General features: G+C 33.4%; 1 protein-coding gene across 2 annotated transcripts in view; it reads right to left on the reverse strand.

The window, feature by feature from the left end:
- CPED1 (cadherin like and PC-esterase domain containing 1) overlaps positions 1-26,023 on the reverse strand; it is a 404,819-nt gene that overhangs the window by 38,669 nt on the left and 340,127 nt on the right. The window contains exons 18-20 of one of the 2 annotated variants that reach the window (XR_012482383.1): positions 11,617-11,734; positions 5,857-5,993; positions 5,073-5,235 (exon numbers count right to left, since the gene is read on the reverse strand). Coding sequence is in view for 1 of the 2 variants with exons in the window: in XM_074268145.1 (XP_074124246.1) it covers positions 5,857-5,993; positions 11,617-11,734 (255 nt within the window). In the remaining variant the exon portion in view is untranslated. The remainder of the gene's footprint in view (positions 1-5,072; positions 5,236-5,856; positions 5,994-11,616; positions 11,735-26,023) is intronic. The other variant, XM_074268145.1, reaches the window with a different exon arrangement.

Raw genomic sequence — 26,023 nt, forward strand, 5'->3', positions numbered from 1 at the left:
TCATAGAAAATGGCAAACTTAATAAATGTTTTTTGTGCTCTGACTGTTTCACTGATTGGCTGTCCCCAAATCTCTCCCTCCCTCCCTTCTTTTTTTCTTCCTTCTCTCTTTCCTTATCTTTTTCTTTCCTTTGGCCTCCCTATCCCCTGAGACCTAATAATATTGAAAAATATTACATAAACTTAGTTGATAAGGCACTAGCAGGGAGTAAGAGGATTGATTCTAATTTTGAAAGAAGTTCTATTGTGGGTAAAATGGTACCAAACAGCATTGCATGTTACCAAGAAAATTTGTGAAAGGAAGAGTCAGTTGATGTGGTAAATTTCATTATTGTCTTCTTTTAAGTGCCAAAGTCACTTCAACCTTCAGCAATCACTACCATGATCAGTTAGCAGCCATCAGCATTGAGGCAAGACCCTCCACCAGAAAAACGATTATTATTTGCTGAAGGTTCAGATTAGCATTTTTAAAGTTTCAGTTAGCATTTTTAAAGCAATAAAGTATTTTAAAATTAAGGTATGTAAATTTTCAGAGACATAATACTGTTGTACACTTAAAAGTTTATACGATATTAAAAAAAACTTTTATAAGTTTGTGGAAACCAAAAAAATCATGTGACTTAACTTTATTGCAACATTTGCGATGGACTGGAACTAAAATCATAACATCTCTGAGATATGCCTATATATGAACAGCAACTTTTAAAGTAAGGACCTCTAAAGACTCTGACCATTCCAGCCATGGTGACTTAATTTTTTTTGACTCACATTGGAGTGGAGATGACATGATGGGATAAATTTTTAATTTACCCATATTGTCATGTCTGTTTTCATCTTTCACAATCATATGTGGCAGAATGTTCAGGTCTCCTATATCCAGTTCATTTCAAAAGATAGGACCAGTGTTTCCTCCTATCTGCCATCTAACCAGTATATTAGAGCCTAGCTGTTGTGGACATGTTATTTACAGTCTTGTAACTACTAATCCCTTCCTTTCCTCCACCTCTCTCTTTATTTTTTTACATCTGGCATAAGAACTGAAATGGAACCTCTATATTAATGAAAAGTGTTGTGAGTGTGCAAACTCTCTGCTAAGCCTTAGAGGATTGTTTAAACCACTTAGAAGTGAAGTCACATCCTAGGTCACATACCTAGTATGTGTCAGAGGTAAGATACAGATCTTGCTAGCTTTGAAGCTACTTTTCTATGCCCTACAACTCTCTGCTTCTTGCTCAGAGACCAGTTATCAAATCAGTATTACTACTGCTATTGGAAAGGCTCAGGAAGCCAACCTACTTCCCTATGCTTCTACTCACAATCATATTGGCTGCTTTTTCACAGGCATTCCCTTGTGACTAGAACATACACTCTCTTTACCTCTATCTTTTAGGATTCCTAGCTTTCTTCGCAATTGAGCTCAAGCACCACTTTTGTTGTTGTTGTTATTATTCAGTCATTGCAGTCATGTCTGATTCTCTGTGACCCCATTTGAGATTTTCTTGGAAGAGATACTGAAGTAGTTTGCCATTTCCTTCTCTAGCTCATATAACAGATGAGGAAACTGAGGAAAGTATGGTTATGTGGATCACACAGCTAGTAATAGCTGGATTTGAATCCAGAATTCTTGACCCCCTGCTCAAATCTCTGTACACTGTGCCACCTAGCATGGCTTTCTACATAAAGCTTTTCTTGACTATGCTAGTGCTCCATTCCTTTGAAATTTCCTTGTATTACTTTGCTTATAGGTATGTTGTGAAGAAAAATACAATATAATCAGTTATATAATTTGACTTTTTGCTTTTTGCAATTCAAATGATTAAATAGTTAGGCCTTGAATTATATTCTTTTCATTCCACCTCTTTTTTTCCTTGACTCTTAGAAAATTCATCACTTTTTATTGACATAGAGAGAAAGAGAGAGAGAAAAGAATGAGAGGCAGAGACAGAGAGAGAGAGAGAGAGAGAGAGAGAGAGAGAGAGAGAGAGAGAGAGAGAGAGAGAGAGAGAGAGAGAGAGAGAGAGAGAGAGAGAGAGAGAGAGAGAGAGAGAGAGAGAGAGAGAGAGAGAGAGAGAGAGAGAGAGAGAGAGAGAGAGAGAGAGAGAGAGAGAGAGTTTTCAGTGTTTTGTGTGCTTTTGTTTAGGGATATTTCTGGATCAATAGAGAGACAACATTGCATGATGATGTAAGGAGTTAAAGATAGTTCATTACATTTGGAAAGATAATTTTTTTTATTTCTTCTTTACATGTGCTTCCAGACTCTCTTCAAGGAGATACTAATAGAAATAGAGAAAAGATTTACAAAGTAGGAGAATGTAGAGAGAGAAGTTGGCACCTCACTATTTCCCTGGTTTTCAACTTGCTTCCCTAAGGACTTTGGGGAATTTCTCATTACATGAATGGAACCTTCTTACTTGGTAGAGTAAGAATATCTCTGATTTTCAGTTTTCTTATATGTAAATTACATAAATCTGAGGTCCTGTCCATCTTTATAACTGATTTTATGAACATTTTTGGTTGACATGCTAAGTTTCTAAAGTTAGGAAATTTTATATGCTTCAAAAAATAATCACTGCTATGATTTTCGTAACTTCTTCAATCATAACCTGCTACAATACCACATCTATTATATCTTTCCTATTTTAAATGAGGAGGATTCTGTCCATTTGGAGATAAAAGCCCAAAAGGAAGCTATTCCAGCTTTTCTACGCACCATTGTAATCATGTCTAAAATCTACTCCCTTGAATTTTTGCTTAATCTAATGTCACATATTACTTTTTTTTTTAATTATAGCTTTTTATTTACAAGATATGTGCATGAGTAATTTTACAGCACTGACAATTGCCAAGCCTTTTGTTCCAATTTTTCCCCTTCTTCCTCCTTCCCCCCTTCCCCAGATGGCAGGTTGACCAATACATGTCATATATTACTTGTAAAGGAAAGACATTAATTATACAATGATAAGATTAAAGTATATTTTTGATGATTATGCATTAAATTTCTATAAGTTTTTCTGTGTTCAGAGTATTAAGAAAAGGTAATTCCTATTTAGACACTAAATGACCATTTTATAATATCAATAAACTAATCTTATAAATAATGCCCAAAGGTGCATTTTAGCTAAGAATCTAAACCTATGAATAGTAGATTCATAATATTAGAGATAGAAATAACCTTTCATCAGGGGCAGCAAACTTTGATCTAGTGGCCAATTCTGGTTTGCCACCTATTTTAAATGTTTAATTTAGTTGTAGTTTGCCAGTCCCTGGTCCTTTTATCTAATGTCTTCATTGAAGAATAAAGAGATGAAGAAATTGAGGTCCAGAGAGGTTTTAACTGGATTATTATTCAAAGCCACTCACCTTATTTATGAGAGATATGAGCTGTCTAAAGCCAGGGACACTAACAAATAAAACAGTAACAGTAACAATAGTTGTCATTTATATATTGCTTTATGATTTGCAAAATATTGTACATATATTATCTCATTTGATTTTTACAATAACTAGGTGGAAAAATAATCTTAACTTTCTAGTTTCTCTCTCTCTCTCTCTCTCTCTCTCTCTCTCTCTCTCTCTCTCTCTCTCTCTCTCTCTCTGTCTGCCTCTCATTCTTTTCTCTCTTTCTCTCTCTCTCAATAAAAAGGGATGAATTTTCTAAGAGAGTCAAGGAAAAAAAGAGGTGGAATGAAAAGAATATAATTCAAGGCCTAACTATTTAATCATTTGAATTGCAAAAAGCAAAAAGTCAAATTACATAACTGATTATATTGTATTTTCTTCACAACATGCCTAAAGTATTATGTGAAGACAGATACTATTTTTTTCTCATTTTATTTATAAGTATTTTGAGCCTCATCAATTTTTTGAAGTGATCTGCCTACAATTTACAGGACATTGGTGGTCTGAACACTAAATCTAATTGCCCTCTAATATGCTTATATGGAATTTGCTTGATAATACTATAACCCAAGGACTTAAGTTTTTGCTAAAACTTTGCAAAAATCCCAAATGTGGTAACCATGGCCATTTCTCTTTTTTCTATGCATTTTAAAAATTAAATTAATTTTTGTTGCATTTTGTTTCCAAAGTCTCTCTCCTTTTCCTCCCTGTACTAGAGACCACAGATTATGTATGTGTATATGTATGTGCATGTGTGTATGTACAGATATTTATAGTATAGATACATATAAATGAATAGATACATATAGGTATATGTATTTGTAAAACCATACTATGTATACTTTTCTCAAGATATCAATTTTTCTCTCAAGTTGGATAGCATATTCCTTCATAGATACACATTGATACATGTATTTGTAAAACCATACTATGTATACTTCTCTCAAGATAACAAATTTTCTCTCAAGTTGGATAGGATGTTCCTTCATGGATCCTTTGTAGTTGATTTGAATTTTAATTTTTTTATTATTAAACTTATTATATTTTATTACTTTTTATTATAAATATTAATAACAGAATAACTTAGTCTCACACAATATTGCTATTCCTGTACACAAAGTTCTTTTTTTTATGCTTACATCACCTATCACCATTTCCAACGTTCCCAGTGGTATAGTTCTAGAACTGTTTTGGGTCCTGTGGATGACTTAGAAAATATCTGCTACTCCTCTCTCTACCATCACCAAGGATGAGGTCACCCTATGTTTTAGTCTATTGTTTGAAATTTGGAGTTTTGGGATTGAGACCTTCAGAAAACACTTTTTCACTTATCTTTTTCCAAATTACTTGCTCTCAAGGATAAGGATAGGTTTGTTGTTCTGATCTCTCTCTCTCTCTCTCTCTCTCTCTCTCTCTCTCTCTCTCTCTCTCTCTCTTTCTCTCTCTCTCTTTCTCTCTCTCTCTCTTTCTCTCTCTCTCTTTCTCTCTCTCTCTCTCTCTCTCTCTCTCTCTCTCTCTCTCTCTCTCTCTCTTTTCTTCATGTTTCAAAGGGGATTTTGAACATTTATTACATGTTTCCAACTTTCTAAGTAAAGGAGATATTATAAACAATTGAAAAGACCATGTTTATCTCATTAAAAAAACTTCAAGTGTGGAGAAGAATGTATTACTTACTTTAGGTTAATATGCATCTCAGTCTGTGTGCCCGATTCACTAATTAGAGATGTCTGTCAAATGCTACACAGTCAAAGTGCCTATCAAGGAGAGTGTATTTCCAAGAAATCAGCTTAGAAGCCTCACTAAAGGGAAATTCAGCCTAGTGAGGTCCATGCGAGACCTGCCCAGGAATGTGAAAGAAGATCAGTAAGGTTAGTATGTAAGAGCAGTGCCATGCATTTACTATATCATCGGAGAAATGAGACTTACAAGCAGAACCATGTGGTTTCTTATGCTGAGCTACAGATGTCAGTTTTAATAGCAGTGTCTACTGTAGCTGCAGTTGATAAACTCAGTTGCTCCATGCTGCCAACTGCTAGTCAACGTGGCAAGATCCCACAATTGATTTCATGCTGAAATGGAAGTGTGGAAATAGAGCAGTTGGGAGATGGGGTGCAGTTTCAATATCAGCCCGTGTTTGGCAATAAAGCTTAAATTCCAAATCATTGGAAAAAATGGGTCAGGAATTTTTAAGGATCTCTCATGATAACATATACATAGGAATCATATACTTCATCTGTCTTACTGGCACACACTGGAAAACAAAGCCATACACATAAGAACAAATACAGTGGTTGGCTTGTGGCGCCATAATGAGGATGGTAATTCACATTTTTCTAGTGTTTTAAAGTGCTTTCCTATGAAAGTGAATATTTGTTAGTATATGTTTTTGTGTTGTAGATAACACAAATCACAAATAGATAACACAGGAAACAAATCTCTAATTGGCCCTGATACCTACCTTTCTTCCTCCTAGGCAGTGTTGTAGTTGAGTCTTTGACAGGATACCATACTGGCAGTTATGAGGTTGCCATGTTATTTCTCTCCAATCACAGGTTCTATTGTCTGAACAGCTAAGGCATGGTACAATCCACTGTCCTGAGGGGATAAAAGTTAAACTTCTCTTAAATTTTCTTTCTTTTAATGGGATTTTTGTTTTGCTTTAAAATTTATTACTAATTCATTTATTTATAAATTTATTCAACACTTTTGAATGCATACAATATACAATGTCCTTTCCATTGTACATGTGCAAATATGTCCCAGTAACAACTTGCAAAACTGGTCTTATTTATACAGATGCTTAGATAAATTATATCGATCTACAATGTTAGAGAAGAATAAGATGATTCATTAGTAAATTTAGAATTTTTTATGTTGGATTTAAAGCCTCCTGGAAAAGATAAAATTTATGAATTTTGTAGTTGGGGGGGGTCAAAGTTATGTTCTCTTTTAATTTCATCAGAGGTCTACATTAGGAGTATTAGCTTAGAGAGTAGTTCCTTGAAAAGTAAAAAAAAAAAAAAAAAAAAACCTGTGACTTAGTAAGTAGATTAGATTTATTCTAAATTAGTACCAAAGAGAACAAAAAGGAGAAAGGGAAGCATCAGGAATGGAAAACATGGAAGATAAAGAGTCAGAGAAGAAAGGAGGTTAAAAAAAAGGAGAGAGTAGATTATAATGCATTATTGACTTCTCTTTCTGTGTGAATAGTATAGATCACTGAGATAAATATTTACTCAATGTCCCTTCCTCTTTCATAGGTACTAGTGCAACACTTGAACTGTCCTGTTATCTCTTGCTCTTGTCACATGATTAACCTTTTCTAAATAGGCATTTCCTGAATAATCTCTTTTATGCTATGTCTTGTATATGTCATAAAACCTGCTACAATTCATTTGTTCTTCCATTAAACTGTGACAAGATACATTTGATTCTTCAAAGACTGGTGAAAATATGGGAGAATATTTGCGTTAAAATGATAATTGGCTTTCCTACTGGTATATATCCTAAGGTTTTTAAAAGTACTACATGGTTAATTCTTCCTCTTCCACCTATTCAATTCAGGGTATATCTCACTGTTCATCTAAAGTACCTATCCTAAGCATGTGTATCTATAAATTAATTCAGTTTTATGTTAGAAGTCATAGGTATTTTTCATCCATTTTGTTTTTCCTCAATAAATTGTTAGAATAGTTCTTTTGAGAAGGAAACTATCATATTAAGGAGTTCCTATAATGTTTTTGGCTTAAAGCAAGTCATATAATATCATAAGCAAACAAGAGCAACTGGAGAACCTTAACAACTTCTGGGGTAATGATTCTTCCACAAGAATGGCAAACAAGTCTTACAAGCACACATGTGCTTTATGCCTTTCTACTAATCTATGCCTACAGACTCAGTTTTCTCTGTGGTTACATTTCTCAAGGAAACAGTGACTCCTTTTGGGAGAAGAGCCATTAAGGCTATTTTTTTTTTTTTTTGTTGTTGTTGTTGTTACAGAGTCCAGTGATTTGGGGGATAATTAAAAAAGGGGCAATTGTTGTTGTTTTTTGTTGTTTTGGTTGTATGGTATGGTATAATAGAGAGCTAGCCACAGAATCTGGAAGATATAGGCTCAAGTGTAACATTTGACACACTAGTCATATGATCCTGGGCATGTCACTTAACTTTTCCCCAGGTAATTCTAAGGCTATGAGTGACACAGTAATTACTAATCTATATTGACAGAAGGAAATTCCTTACCAAGGAGTTCACTACACTAAGGAAAATACAATTAGTCAACAGAAATAAACAGAAGAGGAATCTTGTATTTTCTGTATCTTTCAATCAGTGGTATGATTGTAGATATGGAATCCGTTGTAATAAAATGTTTGCAAAAGTCTGTTTTTCCTTTTCATATTTTCATTAACATTTCCCTCAGTGCTCTAGTGACTATGTTAAATGCCAAAACAACGCCAAGATTGCCAGTTAAAAAATGAAAAGCGGACCAAAAGGTTGTTTGGTAGTATATAAGTGAGACAGGTTTTTTTGATGACTTCATCTTAAAAAGCCCCACTGAATTTGGTGAGTTCAATTTACATGTTTACATAGCCTGTTTGTGAGAATGGTCAATAATTTTCTTTTTTTTCCCCTTCTTTTTAACAAGATTGTTCTATAATGGGGCACAAATGTGTTTCTACTAATGATACAGTATTTTATATAGCAGGATAATATTTCTCAAGGAACAAAGGACCAAGTTTCCATTAGGTGGTCTACTGTCTTAGGTTTACACACATATACAAAAACATACATATACAATAAACTCTGCAGGCAGAGCAGCACATTGTGCTTGCAAACAGAGGGCCTCACTGGCCACTTGCCCCTCAGGCTGAAGAAACAAGCAGCCAGTTGCATGCACAATTAATCAAATATGGGTGCAATTAGTTTGTGGGTACAAAATTGCATGCACACTGAAAGGAGGAGGCCTGGTTGAATCTCTTTGAAAATTTGCCCCAAATGGTTCATACTCTTATATATTTTTAAATCACTCAAATTCTTTGTGTTTTTCTATCTGGGACTAATGCTTTTTATTATTATGAATTAGTAATGCCTCTTGAAATCATCATCTGAATAACATCTGTAGGATTTGGGTTCCTTGACATTATAAATCACATTAGCTCTTAACAGTATGTCAAAGAATAGAAATATAAATTATATGTTAAGTATCTGAACATCCGATAAAACAAAGCTGCAATTCCCAAAATAAAAGGCAACATGTGTTTTAGGAAATGACATTGTGAAGGATTAAAATGACCACTGAATTTTGGGACATGTGTTGGTATTTGTAATGATTGGGTTATATTTAGAACAAGTTAAGTTTCAACTGGGGTATATCTTCTCAAAGTAATGCAACAAGGATTAAGTGTAAGAGAAATTCACAGCTCATTCATTATGAAATGTAAAATAGTAGAAGATATATAACTGACTTTGTACAAAACTCATAAAATGAAATTTAATTTCCATTAGAAAAGTGTGTTGCGTTCTATAATGAAGGCACTATAAGTTTATTTCCTTTCCCTGTTAATAATATTTTTTCACAGTGTTTTCAAGTATTTCTCTACTGTATAGCTATAATCAAAATTATTTGCATTAAAGGGAATTCTCATTCTAAGATCATTTTAAAATGTTCTTTTCTTTGTCCAAATTTATGTGTATTTATCTTCATCATTTAATCAAGCAACACATTTCAGTCTTAGATTGTAAAACTAATTGCATTGCATTTTGAAGGTCAGTCAGGAACTGAGCATGAGAAAAACACCAATTATCTCAAAAGTATGTTTAGCTGATGGTAAGTGAAATGACATTTTGGCAACTGAACTATTGGCAAAATGAGGTAATGGATTCTAATTTGGCCAAATGGCTTTGCGATGTGATAGGAAAAAAAAAAACAAAACAAAAAAAAACAATGTTTCCCCAGCAAATCTGAACTGGCCAACAGGTCCACCAGAGTTCTGGAATCAACTATGTGGTTAGCAGCAGGAAAAGTTTCTTCTTAATGCTACTTACTATGATCTCTTCTCCCTTTGGCAAGAGGGAATTCTAGTGTTAGAGAAGACTTTCTTTTTTTTTTTTGAAGAGGCAATTGGAGTTAAGTGACTGCCCAGGGTCTCACACAGCTAGGACATGGTAAATGTCTGAGGCCAGATTTGAACTCAGATTCTCCTGACTTCAGGGCTGGTGCTCTATCCACTTCACCATCTAGCTGCTCCCAAGGGAAGACTTTCTGACAATAAAAGTATAACATTCCTGGTAAACACTGCCCATGTCTTGCCCCACTTTTCCTCATAGATTTTGTACTTTGTGGAACCTAAATTATCTCCCGAGGGTCTAAAAGCAATACTCTGAAACAGTAAGCGGTTAATTAATGTTTATTGAAATGCCATACTATATAACATCTGCCATAAAATGGAATTTAGGATAAACTAAGTCTATTTGGAGGTCCATGCTCTCACAAGTGTTTAGTTACTGAACCAACAGGACTTAGTTTATGAGGTAGCCTAGCCTATAAAGCATAGAGGCTAAGTTAGATATTTGATGTAAACCTATTATAACTTAAATGGACAGAAAGACCAGCTGGTGGTAGAGAAATTCCAGTAATGTGACTTGGACCATCTTAAATGAGGAGCTATTGCCTTGATTTAGTTAGTCAAAGTGGAATTCTACAGCTTTGGGATGGTCATAAATCACTATTTGATGAAAATGTTTAGCTGGACACATCAATATCTTCTATGCCTCTGTGTTTGAGCACACCTCAGTGATAAGGGAATCACAAATCAAATAACACACTGCATCTCTCTCTCTCTCTCCCTTGACATTACTGTAATTCATTATTTAGAACATATGTTGGTGAATGGTGATCTGCACGTAGCTGGCATGGTTCAATTTATAAACTGTGCATGCAAAATTGCAATTTGCCTTACTCATTTAAGAAACTTATTGTTTCAAATTCAAGCTGTGGTGTGAAGTTCATGCCAAGGCTAGACTGGCTTCTGAGTATTTTTTCAGATCTTTTGAATGAGAGAAGAGAGGGGGTCAGGAGGGCAGGGCAGTAATTTTGAATATTACTCTTCCTTTAATCTCCATGGTTTCTCTTGATTTCCAAGTGAAATCCTTCTTTCCTGATATTTCTTCAATCTTTTTGCTAGGCCAAAAGGTGGGAAGGTCTGCTGTGATAGGAGGTTGTAAAGGTCCAGAATTGTAAAGGTCCGGTTGTCTCTAAGTTGTCCTTGGGGACTTCCGTCTCAACTCAATCCCAGACTAGACTACTTTCCAGACCCAATGCTGCCCTCTTTTATCCTCGAAGAGATTGTAGTGAGAATTCAACGGGGCTTGTGAGAAACACTTCAGCCAATGAACTTGCTCCCTCAAAATTCCAAAGGAGTAAACTCCCTTTAAAGGCCTGAACCAAAGGTGTGAATTCTGAGCCAGAGAACTGTCCAGACAACCTGAGTTCTCACCTTGCAATCCTAACATCTCCTCCTTTCTTTTGCTTTAGATTCTTGTGCTTCCTGAAATAAAGGGGTGTGTGTGTGTGTGTGTGTGTGTGTGTGTGTGTGTGTGTGTGTGTGTGTATGCTCTCCTGGGTGGAGACAATGAAGGCTGAGACAAACTGTATCAGCAAAGTATTTAACTTAGAATTGACTAACATCTCATGTGTCAGCCTGACCCTGAAGTTGGAAAATGGTCTAACAATTTTCTTGCCTTTTATAGGAGAACTTCAATTATAGTTTTTGATGTGTAACCATTTTTGGGGAAATGCATCCTTTTACTGTTGGTTGGTTATTCACAAAATTCCTGCAAATAAAATAAGCCTTTAAAAAAATGTACATATAGCCAGTAGAAACTTTTTTCAACTGGTTTTGAAACTCAGAGAGATCTTTGGTGACTCAAAAAATATTTCAAAATATTAAGAATGTATATTCAACTTATTTATTAAAGGACTTAAACACATGTATCATGAAAATATGAAGATGCTTATCTACAATGACAATCACCTGATTGGCTTTGCATTGTTTTAAAGTTATTAAAATAAAAAATAATAAGTTAAATGTCAGTTTAACCTAGAGATTTCTAAAAGTAAGAACTTTGCTTGATTTAAGGCCTTGGAAATTAAAATAATTACATACTGATTTATATAAATGTTCTTTCTCAGTAAAAGTGATATGCAGGAAAAGCTCACCTTTGGCGTCCCCAGACCTACAAATCTTAAGTTCAGGCTGGGAAATGGTTGCAATGTAGTCAGATGACAGATGCTGTAATCCACAAGTTTCCTCTGGGTGAATTTTCAAACCGCAATCCTATGTGAAATAATTGGAATTATAAATCATTGTAATAATCATAATCTGTTGCAAAGTATATAATTAATAGAGGCCTATAATGTTTATAGATATAGCAAGTTATAGCGACTTTTAGCAAGATATTAGCAAGTTATAGAAACTTTTACTTGTAGTCATTAATGATGACAATTTCTTTCTCTCACCCCCATTAGTACTGATTTAACTAAGGCAGTCAGTTGACTGAATTGATTGTATTTGCACCAATCATTAGGAGTTAAATATTAATCTTAATAATAATTTTCATCTCCAAATAGATATTTATTTTTCTTGTCATTCTATTGGTAAAGAGATGAATGCTATTTTTGCTCTAAGAGTTATACATATACTTAGTCTCATAGTAAAAAATAATGTATCTATATCTATTTATCTTCTGTTGTTTTTGTCCTTCATTTTCAAAGACTGATGATATTATGACATCATGGGTGATATCATGACTCGTGCATGAATTGGATTTGAGTGAGACAGAGTTGAACAAAGTCACTAACTTTACTTTTTCTTCCAGAGTTATTAAAGTCCAATGGCAAGATAAAAACCAGGATTGGCGATGGCCCAGGATTCACTTGATTACCTTAGCTTCTTTGATGTCTGACTAAGCTCTAAGGTTTTCACAGAGCCTGCTTCAGCTGCCTTCATGGCCATTGAACAAATTGTTCTCATCTACCAGGGAAAGTCTTCACATGTTTGGGATAAACATTCCCCTAACTCATTGAGGTCTATTATTCACCCTCAACCTATGTACATATTTTATATATGTGTATAAATATGTTTGTATACACATACACACATATAGACATACATAATTATGAAACATATTATATGTGTGTATATGTATACACACATATACACATGTCTTTGTCAGTTAATGTAAGATGAGACAGATTTAGGGAGGATATAATTTGGTAGATGAGTAGAATCAAATGCATGTAATTTACCTTGAAGTATATTCTGCATATAGTTGACAAAAGTAAGACCACTTATCACCAAGTTTAAAGATAAAGGCAAAATTTCATTACAAAGAAAGTTCTGTATAACACAGCTGTTTCCATATTCCAGCATATGGTCCACAGTAACCATGCCATGTTGATTTGCTTACAATAAATTTTCTTTGTTGAGTAATTGGTCACACCAAGTACTTTCTTGGAATCTTTGTTCATACAAAAAGTCATTCTCTATAATGTATAGTATTTGAATATGAGCTAATCTCACCACCACTCTATTATTCTGCCATCATTCAACAATTTTATCATTTAACTGATTTTATTCCTTGCCACACCTCAACCACTAATGAGATTTCCAAACTCAATAGAAAAAGATCCAGGAAATTACAAGAGGAAGAGATGGTATGTATATTTTCTATCATTTTCTATTAGATTCCCAATACACCCAATTTTAACAAAGTTTTGCTAAGTGGTAAGAAGAGTTGAATGATTTTTACTAAGATAAAAATCCACTTTAGCCAAGCAAAGTCAGCACAATTACAAGGAAATCTCCCCTATATTCAAGTATATGTATATGTGTATTATCTATGCAATAGGCAACATGGCAGAGTAGATGGGAACAGCCTTGTAGTTAAATGATTGAGGGTCAGCCTTTCTTCTGCCAATATCAAACATCACCTCTTATTTCTTGGAGATAATTAAAAAACATAAGTCTGAGCATGATATTCAAGAAGCCTCAGTAGCTATTTATTATTTCTAAGATCAAAAACTCTTCTACTTGACTTTCAAAGACCTTTGCTATCTGGTTTTAAACTATATTTCTAGGCTAATTACATATTACACACCTTTATATACTCTAAATAGAAGCCAAATTAGCTTATTTCTGGTTCATTCGACATTCCATTCTATCTAGTGACTTCTTCCCTTTGCAGACTCTATTTCCTCAGACCTGGAATGCTTTTCCCTTCTCATCCCACTTTAAAACATGTTTACTCCCACAATTAATTTGCATTTACTTCATATTTTCTCATTAAGACAGAAAGTACTTAACTTTTGTTTTTATTTCTTGAACTGAGCATAGCATTCAATACACAATAGGTATCTCATGAATGCATACTACATTGAATCAAACTACATACTACCCTATAAGACTCTTGATAAATAACTCTAAATGCTTTCAGACAGTTTTTTTAAACTCTTAAATTATAGATAAGTTGGTAATTATCATTCTGACATTGATTAGAAGAAGAAAATTCCCCAATGGAATTTCTTCATATTCATGAAATCACAGGTCTAGATCTCACTTCACACTAAAGATATATGCATAAAGCATCATATATCTACATGTGTATATATAAATACACATGTGTATATTTATATACATGTATACACACACATACCCAATATTTATACACAATTTTATCTCTATTTTTCTATCTGTGAATTGCCAAAAAAGTTCAAAATACAAAAAATAATTTTGAAAAATACCTATTAGTAATGAAAATGAATTTCAATTGGATTCAATTAGAAAACATTAATGAAGCCTCTAGAAGATACAAGGTATTGTTTATTTGGGGATTAAAAGACAAGGACATTCTCTCCTCACCTTAATTCCAAATAGTTAATGCTCTCAAAAAGTTTAAATTATTGATTAGCTTAATTTTTTTTATTAACATCCCTTCTCCTCTCATCCTGAGACTATATAACATTGTGTGAAACCCCAATAAAATAATCAACTCAAATGGAGCAACAATGGCATTCTGGCATCCTGAGCCATGCAGAAACATCCTAAATGCACAATAAATACACTGATAAAATCTTTTTTTACAACTGAAGTTTATGTTTTGAAATTTTGATTTTTATGTATTAGAAAGGCAAAAGAAAACACTAGATGTGGTTTTTTTTCTTGTTTGTCTTGTTATTTGAAGTCTTAACCAACTAATCTAATGGGTTTGCACAGAAAGATGTTTTTTTTCCATTTGGCCATGCACTTTTCCACAAATGGACCAGTTTCTAAATATGAGTCATAATCCAATTAACTATAAGAGTAATTTTGTAAAGTTAAAAGAAAAACAAATTACCCTAGTTCTATTTTTATAAAAGTGTGTGTATTCAGTGTTTTAGAATCAGGGAACCATAAGATCTTAAAATTGGAAAGGATTTTAGATGTTCATCTAGTTTAAATCCACACCCAGGTCATGAATCTTTTTTTTTTTTTTTTTTTTTTTTTAAACTCTGAGTATTCAAAGCTCTTTACTTCTACTCCATTGCTCTTATGGGGTAGTTCTAAATAGTTAGAAAGTTCTTCCTTCTATTGACCTCAATTTGGTTCTTTATGATTTTTTCATGTTATTCTTCTTTTGACCTCTGGAGTTACTCAGTACATTGGAAGTCTTTTTAGTTATTGTATGACTCTGTGATCCTCTTTTATATAAGAATCCATCAAATAAGAAGATAGCAGTTATGTCCTCCATGGTTTTAAAATTTTCCCTGAATATCCTTCAGCAACTTTTGCCATCCCTCCTGAGACATAGTTTTTGGATTCTTTACTGTCCTGGTTATCCTGTTCTGGATATACTACAGTTGATCAAAGTATCTCCTAAGTAAATCTGGTGCCCAGAATTTAACGTAATACTTCAGATGTGGTCACACCAGGACAGAATACAGTGGTTATATTACCTCCTATGATCTGCAAAGTGCATTTCTATTATTTTTTTTTCTTTTTTTGCTAGATCACAGTATTGGCTCATATTATGTTTATAATCAATTAAAATCCCAGTTTTTTCCCCCACATGAATTACTGTCAAAGCTAACTAAGACTCCACATTCTGGTCTGGAACAACTGCTTTTATAAACTTTTAAACTCATTCCTATTAAATTTAATTTTGTGGCTTTTAGCCCAGAATTTTGGCTTCAGATAATTTTGAATAAAAAGTCTATCATTTAAAGTATTAATTAACTTTTCTTAATTTTTTATCTCATAAGATATCTTATATTTTTTATTTTAATCTGCAAATTCAATAAGGAGGACTTTTATATATTCATCAAAATCACTGATAAAAAAATTTTGATGAGCACAGAATCACCATACTCTATTAGATATATCCCTACAAATTAATATCAATCCATTAATCAACTATTTTAGGGCATGATTTTTTGGTTAGATTCAACTCAGCCCACTTTACTTTGCATTATTTGAAAGTCCATCAAAAATCTTGCTTAAATTAAGATGACTATTTATGACATTCCTTTCATCTGTCAGTCTAGTATTATTGTCAAAAAAGGAAATTAAATTAGTTTATTGTAAAATGCTTATAGATAATCCCTGCTAGATCCTTGCAGAATACCTATTTAGTTCATTCTAGATTTTTTTTTCTGGGAATCATTGTCTAGCTTTTATTTTTACCTTGTTTTGGAAGTGAATGTTTTTCCCTTTTAGAAATCGGACCAGATCTGTATTCTCAGATGGCTTATACCCTCAACTGAATGAAATAACATGCAGCTATGATCTTAGAATGACTTCTGATATCTTTGCTGTTTTCTGTCTCCAGAGATTATTAATGGTCATCCTAAGATCAAAAACCAGGTTTTCTGATAGCCATGTCAGAAACAAGATTATTTTGTTATACAAGCAAGAAAAATTCGACATCAAATCATATTCCTGTTGAATAGTGTTACTGCAAAAGAATCCTTCTGAAAAAGATTCACTGCTTCCTGACCTCTGCAGATGTGGAAACTGATTAGAAATGAAGACCTGTCCACAAAAGCAGGAAGAACATCAGAAGCAAGCAAATTTCAGTACTGTCCATCATCTTGAGAGTTGGCCAGCTGTATAATATCCTACAGTAAATCCCACTTAGATACATAAAGTACAGATTAGTCTCTTTTCTCCATTTTTAATGGGTTAGTGGTAAAGTTTACCACAGAGCCATCCATACAGGAGTATTTGCTGCTAAATAATAGAGAAAGAGTAGGACAGAAATCATACAGTACTAGATTTGGAGTCAGGAAGACCTAAGTTCAAATCCAGTATCTGATAATTTGGGCAAATAATTTAGCCTCTCTAACCATTAGTTTTTTCATCTATAAAATGAAGAAGTTAGACTAAATGGTCTCTTTCCATTCAGCCCTAAGTTTGTGATCCCATAACTCTGAAGTTGTTATTGTTGCAAGACATTTTTTTGAACCTTTTACTCTCTATTTACTTAAATTCAACAAATATGTAACTCTAAATTGTGTTGTCCTTTAATCATCAAATCCAAAAGTTCTCTCTACCAACCCATTCCCACTCCCCACCAGTTCTTATCCTTCTTGACTTCTTTGCAGCATGAGACATTTATTTACTCTTTCCTATATAGTCTTTTCTCTCTGGGTTTTGGAAATAATACAATCTGTTCTCTTTCTTGTATGCCCCTCCTTTCAAGTCCCATTGGTGGATAATCCTTCATACTCTACTCCCTAAATGAATGAAAATCAATTATTCAGAATTTAATATGTGCCAGTTACTGTGGGTGTCATTTTCCTGGGCATTCCTCTATCTTTCTACATGATCTTCCAGTGACCTCATCAGTTCACATGGGTTTAATTATTATCTCTATTAATACCCACAATAATTGTCTTAAATTGATTAGGTATGAGAGGACAGGAAAGAGTAACAAAGAAAAAATTTCAATAAGATTGGGTAAATAAAGTCATTTAATAAAAATATTCAAAAAGGAGGAATTTTTGGTGGAGGGAGTAGGGAATCTAAGAATAGATTTAATTATGGCAGGTCCATTTTGAATGATTGAGGAACATGCAGGCAGAGATGTCTTGCAGTCAACCATAGGACAAGGAGATGAAGTTTGAGAGGGACACATCAGGATTGACTTGGGGATCAGGTCACTGGTGATCTTTGAAAGAACATTTTCCATAACATACTAACATAGGAAGGTATATTGCAAAGGAAAGAGGAAAAAACTTGTTGAAGAAGTAATAGTATTAGATACAGACTGATGTTTTAAGAGTTTTATCTGTGAAGGGGAGGTATCAATGGAATAGCAAATGAAAGAATCAAAGTGACTTTTTGCTGTATTGGTGGTATATGAAGGATGCAATGGAGAAGAGGAAATTGAAAGTGCTTGACCGAGGAGACAATTGTTAGAACAAAGCCCTGGATAATGCAATAGAGAATAGAATTGAAGACATTACAGAAGGATTAGTTTTAGCTAATCTCCATTAGAGTTTTAAAAAATAATGCTTTCCTAAAAATCTCAGGTATATGTGTGTATGTGTGTATCTGACTCTGGCCATATTTGACTATTATGAATTTTAGTAAGACATGGTGTTAAAAATCTATGTATATATGTATGTGTCTATCTATCACACTAAATTTCTTATTGCTTCTTTAATTAAGTCTTCCTTCTTGGCCAAAATTTAAGTCCAGGATAACAGTTCTCCCCTTTATTTCCCCTAATTTCTGAGGATTAAATTGTCATTTTACAGATAAATATTCTATCAATTATTTTGCTTTTAAGCAGAGTAAGGTTTCTAGTAGATGCCTAAATGCTTAAATCATTCTATTACAATATTTCAGCTTTGAGTCAGATTTTAAGCTTTATTACAAAAATATTTTCGACATGCTCTGTTTAGCTTGGTGGTCTTCAGTATAATTTTTTTAAATTTCTTTTTTCTTTTCTTTTCTTTTTTTTCTTTTTTTTTTTTTTTGGTGAGGCAATTGAGCTTAAGTGACTTGCCCAGAGTCACACAGCGAGGGTGCATTAAGTGTCTGAGGTCAGATTTTAACTCAGGTGTTTCTGATTTCAGGGCCAGTGTTTTATCCACTGCACCATCTAGCTGTCCCCAGTATACTTTTTAAGGATATAGACTTTGTTTTTCTTTCTTTTTAAATTCACCTACAGGTTTTTTTTGTTTGTTTCTTGATATATATTTGGGGCACTAACATATCTGGGGCTATGGATTTTATTCCTAATTTGCTTGTTATCTTCACCTGACAATTTCTAGGGCATCCATGGTGTTTTATTCTAGATTGTACTTTTTTTAACTTAAAATCCTGCTCTGGTCGTTTTATTTGGGCAGTTTCTTTCTTTTTTCCCCTCAAAATTTAGTCTAAAGCTCTCATATTAAGGTTAACAAGTCCGTTGCCAAATGCATTGATTCCAGTCTTTTTGAGAGACACTCTCTCCTTTGCCAAGAGCTTTTCATTCTGGTTATTGTAAGCCATTCTCCAGGAAACCAAAGCCAGCTCTTCAGTACCATCTATATAGCCAGCTGTTCACTTCCCATATCCTCCTTTCTTTTACAAAGCCACGACCTTCAAACAGAAGAGATGAAAACACCAGCTGTTCCTTCAAGTCCTTCAGTTTCCTACCCAGGACTTCAAAGTCTTCAGAGATGCATTCCAGGTTTCTTCTGACTGTATCATTCTTTCTCATATGAACAGGCAGAAATAGGTAGTGATCAGTAGTTTGATGAGTCTTGGCAAGCTATCCAATTTGTCTAGGATAAACACTACAGGAAGACAGCATATGGACTTTTCCTCGGTGCAATAATAATAGCTCACATTTATAAAAACATTTCAGAGTTTAGAGAAGCAGCCTGGTCTTGTGTGCACAGAGCTAGTTTGAAGGCAGGTAAACCTTGTTTCAATTCCCACCTTTGAAACATATTGGTTATGTGACACTGACTAAGTCATCAAACTTCTCAATGGCCTAGGCTAATTTCTAAACTTTGAGTTGTAGAGAACTGTTTCACTGGTAGAGAAAATTATCCTCTTTGAGCTCCCTTCATTTAGGAAATCACAGATCTGGATCTTATTCACTCTCCTTTAGAATATACAAAATGATTTTCATATAATAATGATGTGAGCAATAGTCTGGGAAGCGGTTATCAAGCCCTTGTTACAGAAAAGGAAAATGAACTTCAGAGGTATTAAACAATATTTTTCGGGGTAACACAGCCAATAAAGTCTGGCAAAGCCAGACCTCAATCTAGTAGGTCTTCTGATTCAAGGATTTGTTACTTTTTAATTTTATTATTATTATTAACTAAATTTTACTATATTTCTCTGGATGATAGCCCTCACTTGGAAATCTTAGCACAGCCTTTCACTGACCTACCATAGTATTTTCTCCATTTGTATCTTAACTTCAGTTTGTCAATCGGTTGGACAAATTCATCAACTTCTAGCACTAGTCTCTCTTTACTTTCCCTTCCAAGTTCTGACAATACTTCAGTCCCTGGTAAACAAAACAAGAAATTTGGTATCACAATTCATAATTGAACAATCGTTAGGAATTTTCTTAATTGAGTGGAGGACATCATTTATGGCCCTGACTTAGAGTGCTTCTCTCTGTTTTAGATGTACTCTGATGTGTACCAGGAGACTGTGGCAAAGTGTTGGATGATTTTCCAAGATATTTGTAGAAAGCTAGGTTGAATTTAAGCACATTAATATATAATAAGCCAGACTGCTTATTTTGGCCAAGCTTCAAGTTAGAACATAAACTCTTAAGGGACAAAGATTATATCTTATTTGTCTTTTTTCTCCTCTTGCTTAGCACAGGATCACATATAGTATACAATTACATTTTGATTTAAATATTTAAGTTTAAATTTGAATGAACAATTCTTTTTAAACAACCATCTTCTACTGTCCCATGCCTCCAAGAAAAAGAAAGGCAGAGTGAAATTTCAGTATTTAAAAATATATTTGCATGTTCTTTATGAAAAATAAATAAAAACCAGGTATATAATAACTAACTCATTTATAGCATGAGTAGAAGTCAAATGTTTAATTGTAACGGATAATTTTGGTTCCAGAAAGTTAAAAATTAAATATATGAGGCAAAGAGGTGAGGATCTATAGCATTAGAATGTTACATTATGGTCAGGCACAGGCCACTTCATTGGTTGTTTTTGCTTGATTTTTTTGTTACAAGGGAAAAGAAAGAGTTCAATTCTAGGAGAGAGGTTAGATCTAGAAGTAACTGATTTGAAAAAGATATCAATAAATGTAATTTTTATAAAGAAAGAAAATGAAAAGAAAAATATTTAACTTCTTTTGTATCTCCCATCTAAAATATAAATTAAATATTTTTGGTTTGTAGTCTTCATTGTTCATTTTTGTTTGCTAATTTTAGCAGGAAATTGATGTGACAATATACTTTTCCCACTTCAATTATTATTTGTAGTGTACTACTAAAATAGTCAAGCTTCTTTGTAATGTTCTGGTTAGCTTTCTGGAGGTCTTGAGACCAGCCTTGGTTTCAGCAGAATAATCACCACAAGAATTGTCAGGGATAAAGTCCAAAGTCTTTATTGGGACGGTCTGTCTCCTTCGTCTGGGGCCAGGCTAGCTTTCTGGAGGTCCTCTGAAATGGGTCTTGGTTTCAGTGGAGGAATGCGGGAGGCAGGAGAGCCACTAGGAGGGTCTCTATCTTGAAGTCTGTTCTCCCTCACAGATCTCTTAGTTCTTATATATTCTAAGTATATCATCATAAGTATCAATCTTGTAAGTGTCAACTTGTAGAACTATACTAAGTACATGTAAACTAGAGAATCATTATCTTAATTCCACTGCATTAATATCTTGTTGTAGGATTAAATCAATCATATTGAGCCTTAAGTATACTTTTTCAGAGTTCTTCCTCTTTACTAGGCAGTATTTGGCAGGCACTGCTTAGATTATCAAAGCACCACAAACCCCAACAAATGAGCCTATCATTTAAATAATATACATGTATATTTTTGACCTTTAAATTATCCATTGAAGATAATGCTTTATCTTGGTGGTGTTCCTATCTGCCTGATCACTTGGCCTTAGTTTCTTCTGCTGTATCATCCATATAATTATCCACACTGTTCTTTATATATGCTTGCTAACTGTGGATATAGTTTAGAATGGTGTCTTGGGTTTTTTTCTCTCTTTAAAGTTTTCCACTTGGTTGATTCCTAGGCAGCTATGTAGTCGAGTAGGTAGAGCACTGGACTTGAGGTCACTCAGGTGAGTATAAATGCAATCTCAGAAACTTAAAGGGTGTTGTGTCTGTGTGCAAATAATTTAGCCTCTGTGAGCTTCACTTTATCCATCTGTAAACTTCAGTAATTATAATACTTATCTCAGAGAGTTGTTGAATTTAAAATGTAATATGTAAAATACTTTGCCTTCTTTAAAATACTAAAATCTCACATGGGTTTATTCACCATCTCTTTGTAGATGATTCCCTGATCTCTGTATACAACTTTAGGATCTCTTCTTAGCTCCAGTCCACATAAGCAACTACCCATTTGGCATTTTGATATAAATAGATACAAACCTCTTACATTGTAGAAAATGCAATATAATTTAAAAGTTATTCATTCATAATATTGAGAGTGATTTTTGAAAACTAGGCATAGACTTTTTTTTGATATAGAAAAATCTGTCTAAAACAACTCATCTTTCTTCTCCAAATTCTCCTTTCCTCTAAACTTTCTTATTTTAGTGGCAGATATCACATCAGGGTCATCTTTATTTACTCATTCTCATTTGCCCCACTTAGCCAATCAACTTCCAAACCTTGTTATTAACACTTTCACAATAATCTTACCTGCTGTGCATTTAAACTTTACAACCTGGCCCCAATTTACCTTTCCAATCTTATTACATAGTACTCCCTTTCACGTAAATAATGTTTTAGCCATACTGACCTTTTTTGCTTTTCTTCATATACAGTATTCCATTTCTCATCTTACACTTTCCATGAACTACCCTCCATGCCTGCAAAGTATTTCCTTTTAACCTCTGCCTTTTAGAATCTTTATTTTCCATCTTTATTTTCCTTTAAGACTTAGGTCAATCACCATTTTTTTTTAATTACATGAAGCCTCTCCTAATCAGCCTAGCTTCTGCTATTATCTATTTCATTACCTTACATCTATTTTAAAATTTTTATTCCAGGGGACTGGTCAATGGAGTCCTAGTCACTGGAATATGAACACCTAAATATGCCCCTGAATAGAGGAGAGGGCTCTCCATTAGTCCCAATATTCATTTCAAGAAATTTTCTTTCCAAGCCTTAACTTAGATTGTCAGGAGGCAGAGAATATTGAATATTTTCTAGGGACTGGGATTCTGTTGATAAGAACTGTATTATTTCTATTTACCCATTTATATATGTATTTTTTTTCCTTAATAGATTATAAGCTTCATGAGGAAAGGCATTGTTTAATTTTTATCTTTGTGTCTTGAGCTCTTAGCACAGCACTAAGTACACACTTGATACTTAATAAGTGCTTGTTGGTTGATTCATCAATTGAGATAGAAAAAGTGGTATAAGTCAATTCTATCTTAGAAAATTCAAATGGAATATTGAGACAATTATTTGGACAAGTCAAGCCCCAACCAATTACTTTTGATTGAAATTTTTAGATAATGAGGATAAAAGTATGCTTATGCATAAATTCTCTAAGTGATAATAATAATTATGATGATGAAAGCTAACAGTTATATAGTGTTTGCTATATAATAAGCATTGTGCTAAGTGCTTTATAATTATTATCTCATCTGATCTTCATAACAACTCTGGAAGGAAGATTATGTTAGTATCATTTTACAGATGGGGTAACTGAGGCAAACAGAGGTTAAGTAATTTGCATAGGGCCATAGAGCAAGTGTATCAGGTCAGATATGAACTTAAGTCTTTGGGGACTACATGCCTAGGTTCTATCCACCAGGCCACCTATCTGTCCTAATTCTTTTTACTTAATAGTATCTGACCTATCTGTTCTAATTCTTTTTACTTAATAGTATCTGACATACATACACTTGGAAAACAACAATTTTTTGTGTTATTTTTGTCTGTGTTAATGATTTACTGTGTCTGTATCTAGTGTTGAATATTTTGCCTTAGGAGATCCTATACTAGAAATAATCGTAATAGCAAAAGGAATATAAGACTTCATTGGCAAGTGAATCATTGGGAAAGACTTTAAAAATAAAATTCTCATTAATTTATTGGACAGAAAGAAGAGTAGAGACTATATCATAAATACCAAAGTGAAAAATGCAAATGAATGATTAAAAAAGCTGAGAGAAAACACAGAATATGAAGACTGAGATGAAAAGTATGAGAAAATGAGTAAATTATTTTAAAAACCTATGGAGAGAATCTTAGAGGTAAAGTGATCAAAGGAGGATTGAAAGAAAAATAATTAAAGAACCCAATAAAGGAATGATAAAATTATATTATAGAAAATGCAACATTATCAAGAACTTATTCTGTATCTATTCATATTATTTTTTTTTTAATTTTTTATTTTATTTTATAATTATAACATTTTTTGATAGTACATATGCATGGGTAATTTTTTACAACATTATCCCTTGCACTTACTTCTATTCAGATTTTTTCCCTTCCTCCCCCAACCCCCTCCCCCAGATGGCAAGCAGTCTTATATATGTTAAATATATTACAGTATAATTTAGATACAATATATGTGTGTAGAACCGAATTTTTTGTTGCACAGGAAGAATTGGATTCAGAAGGTAGAAATAACAGTTTACATTCATTTCCCAGTGATCTATTCATATTATTGAGAATGATTTTTTAAAACTAGCCATAGATTTTCTACTGATATTGAAAAAAACTGAGAGACCAAATGGGGGATGTTATTGAAATCAAGGCAATAGATAATCAAATAATTAATAGAGATTTTTAAAAGAAAAAAGAATATTGAGAAAAAGAAACAGAAAAATTAGCTTAAAATTTTGTGCTGGACTTATTTAAAATTAGGGAAGAATTACAATGACATAAAGAGGGTGGGAAAAAGGAGAGAGAGATGGAAAATGTAACTATTGTTAGATCTTTAATCATATGAAAATTAACATTTTGGATATTAATGATATTTTTCTAATCCTTTTATTCATTTATTAGAAGAGAGCCCATCATGAAAATAATATATGTATGAAGATTGTAGACTTAAATTTGGTGGCTTTAGAAATCATCTAGTCCAGGATCTTCATTTTACTGCTGAGAAAACTGAGGTTCAGAGATTTATAACTTGCCTAAAGTCAAGTCATGAATGCTACCTTCTATTTGAGTGTAGCAAATGGAATTTGAATCAAGGTCCTTGCACTCCAAATCCATTGCTCTCCTTATAATATCATACAGAATAAATACCACCCAGAGGCAAGGGATTGTTCGTGGTTATTTAACTGATTAGGAGAATCATAAGAGATGAAAAATTAAGGAGAGGAAGGAAGGCTGAGGTCTAGGAATAGCTTTCACACATAATAACTATATGACTTAAGGCAAGATGTTACCCTTTGTGGACTCAAGTTTACTCATTTGTAAAATGAAAGGGTTAGAGTAAATGGTTTTTAAGATCCCTTTTAGAATTTAAAAAAAAAAGTCAGTGGTTTTGCAAACCACATGTATTTTAAGATTATTTTAGATTTTAAAACTTAAGGTAAGTAAAATCATTAAGTTATTTCATTAACTAAAGGAGGACATTTTCTCTCCTGTTTGGTTATGATTAATACTGTCAGGTTCAGGCACACAGAAAAGTGACATTTCTAGTTTTCTTCAATAGGGACTTCAAGGTTTGACTAAACTCTAAGGACATTTATCTATATTACTTAGATTGACTCAAGCATCCAAAGCTCCTGTTCTGGAGTACAACATTTTTTTTTTTATTATTATAGCTTTTTATTTACAAGCTATATGCATAGGTAATTTTTCAGCGTTGACAATTGCAAAGCCTTTTGTTCCAACTTTTCCCCTCCTTCCTCCCACTCCCTCCCCCAGATGGCAGGTTGACCAATACATATGCTAAAGTATAAGTTAAATACAATATATGTATACATGTCCAAACAGTTATTTTGCTGGAATACAATAATTTGTAACAGACTTTTACAAGGAAGAAATAAAATTTCTCCAAAGATCACTATTTCCCTAAATTTCAATAAGATAACCAAATGGGGATTTTTATTCAAAATTGTACACAGAATTTATGTTAAATTGTGAAGATTTGTTTTTTTAGCTGTTTGTTTCATTTTAAAGTCATGTTTTTGTTAGATAATGACTTTGATGACCTATAGCAGCAATTACTTGGCTATCTATCACCAATATATATTTTCCTTAATGTAAGACATACTGAAGACATACCCATGCATACCCACACAGAATTTATGTAAAGACAAAATAATGACAACAAAGATTCATTACAATATTTGTCTATTTCTTGTCACCCTTTGGGTCACCAGCCCTCCAACTCAATCCTTCACTGATCAAGGACCCAGATTTCCTTTCTTTCTTAGAAGATAAAGTGT

This window comes from Sminthopsis crassicaudata, chromosome 5, assembly GCF_048593235.1.
Source record: "Sminthopsis crassicaudata isolate SCR6 chromosome 5, ASM4859323v1, whole genome shotgun sequence".
Taxonomy (NCBI): Eukaryota; Metazoa; Chordata; class Mammalia; order Dasyuromorphia; family Dasyuridae; genus Sminthopsis; species Sminthopsis crassicaudata.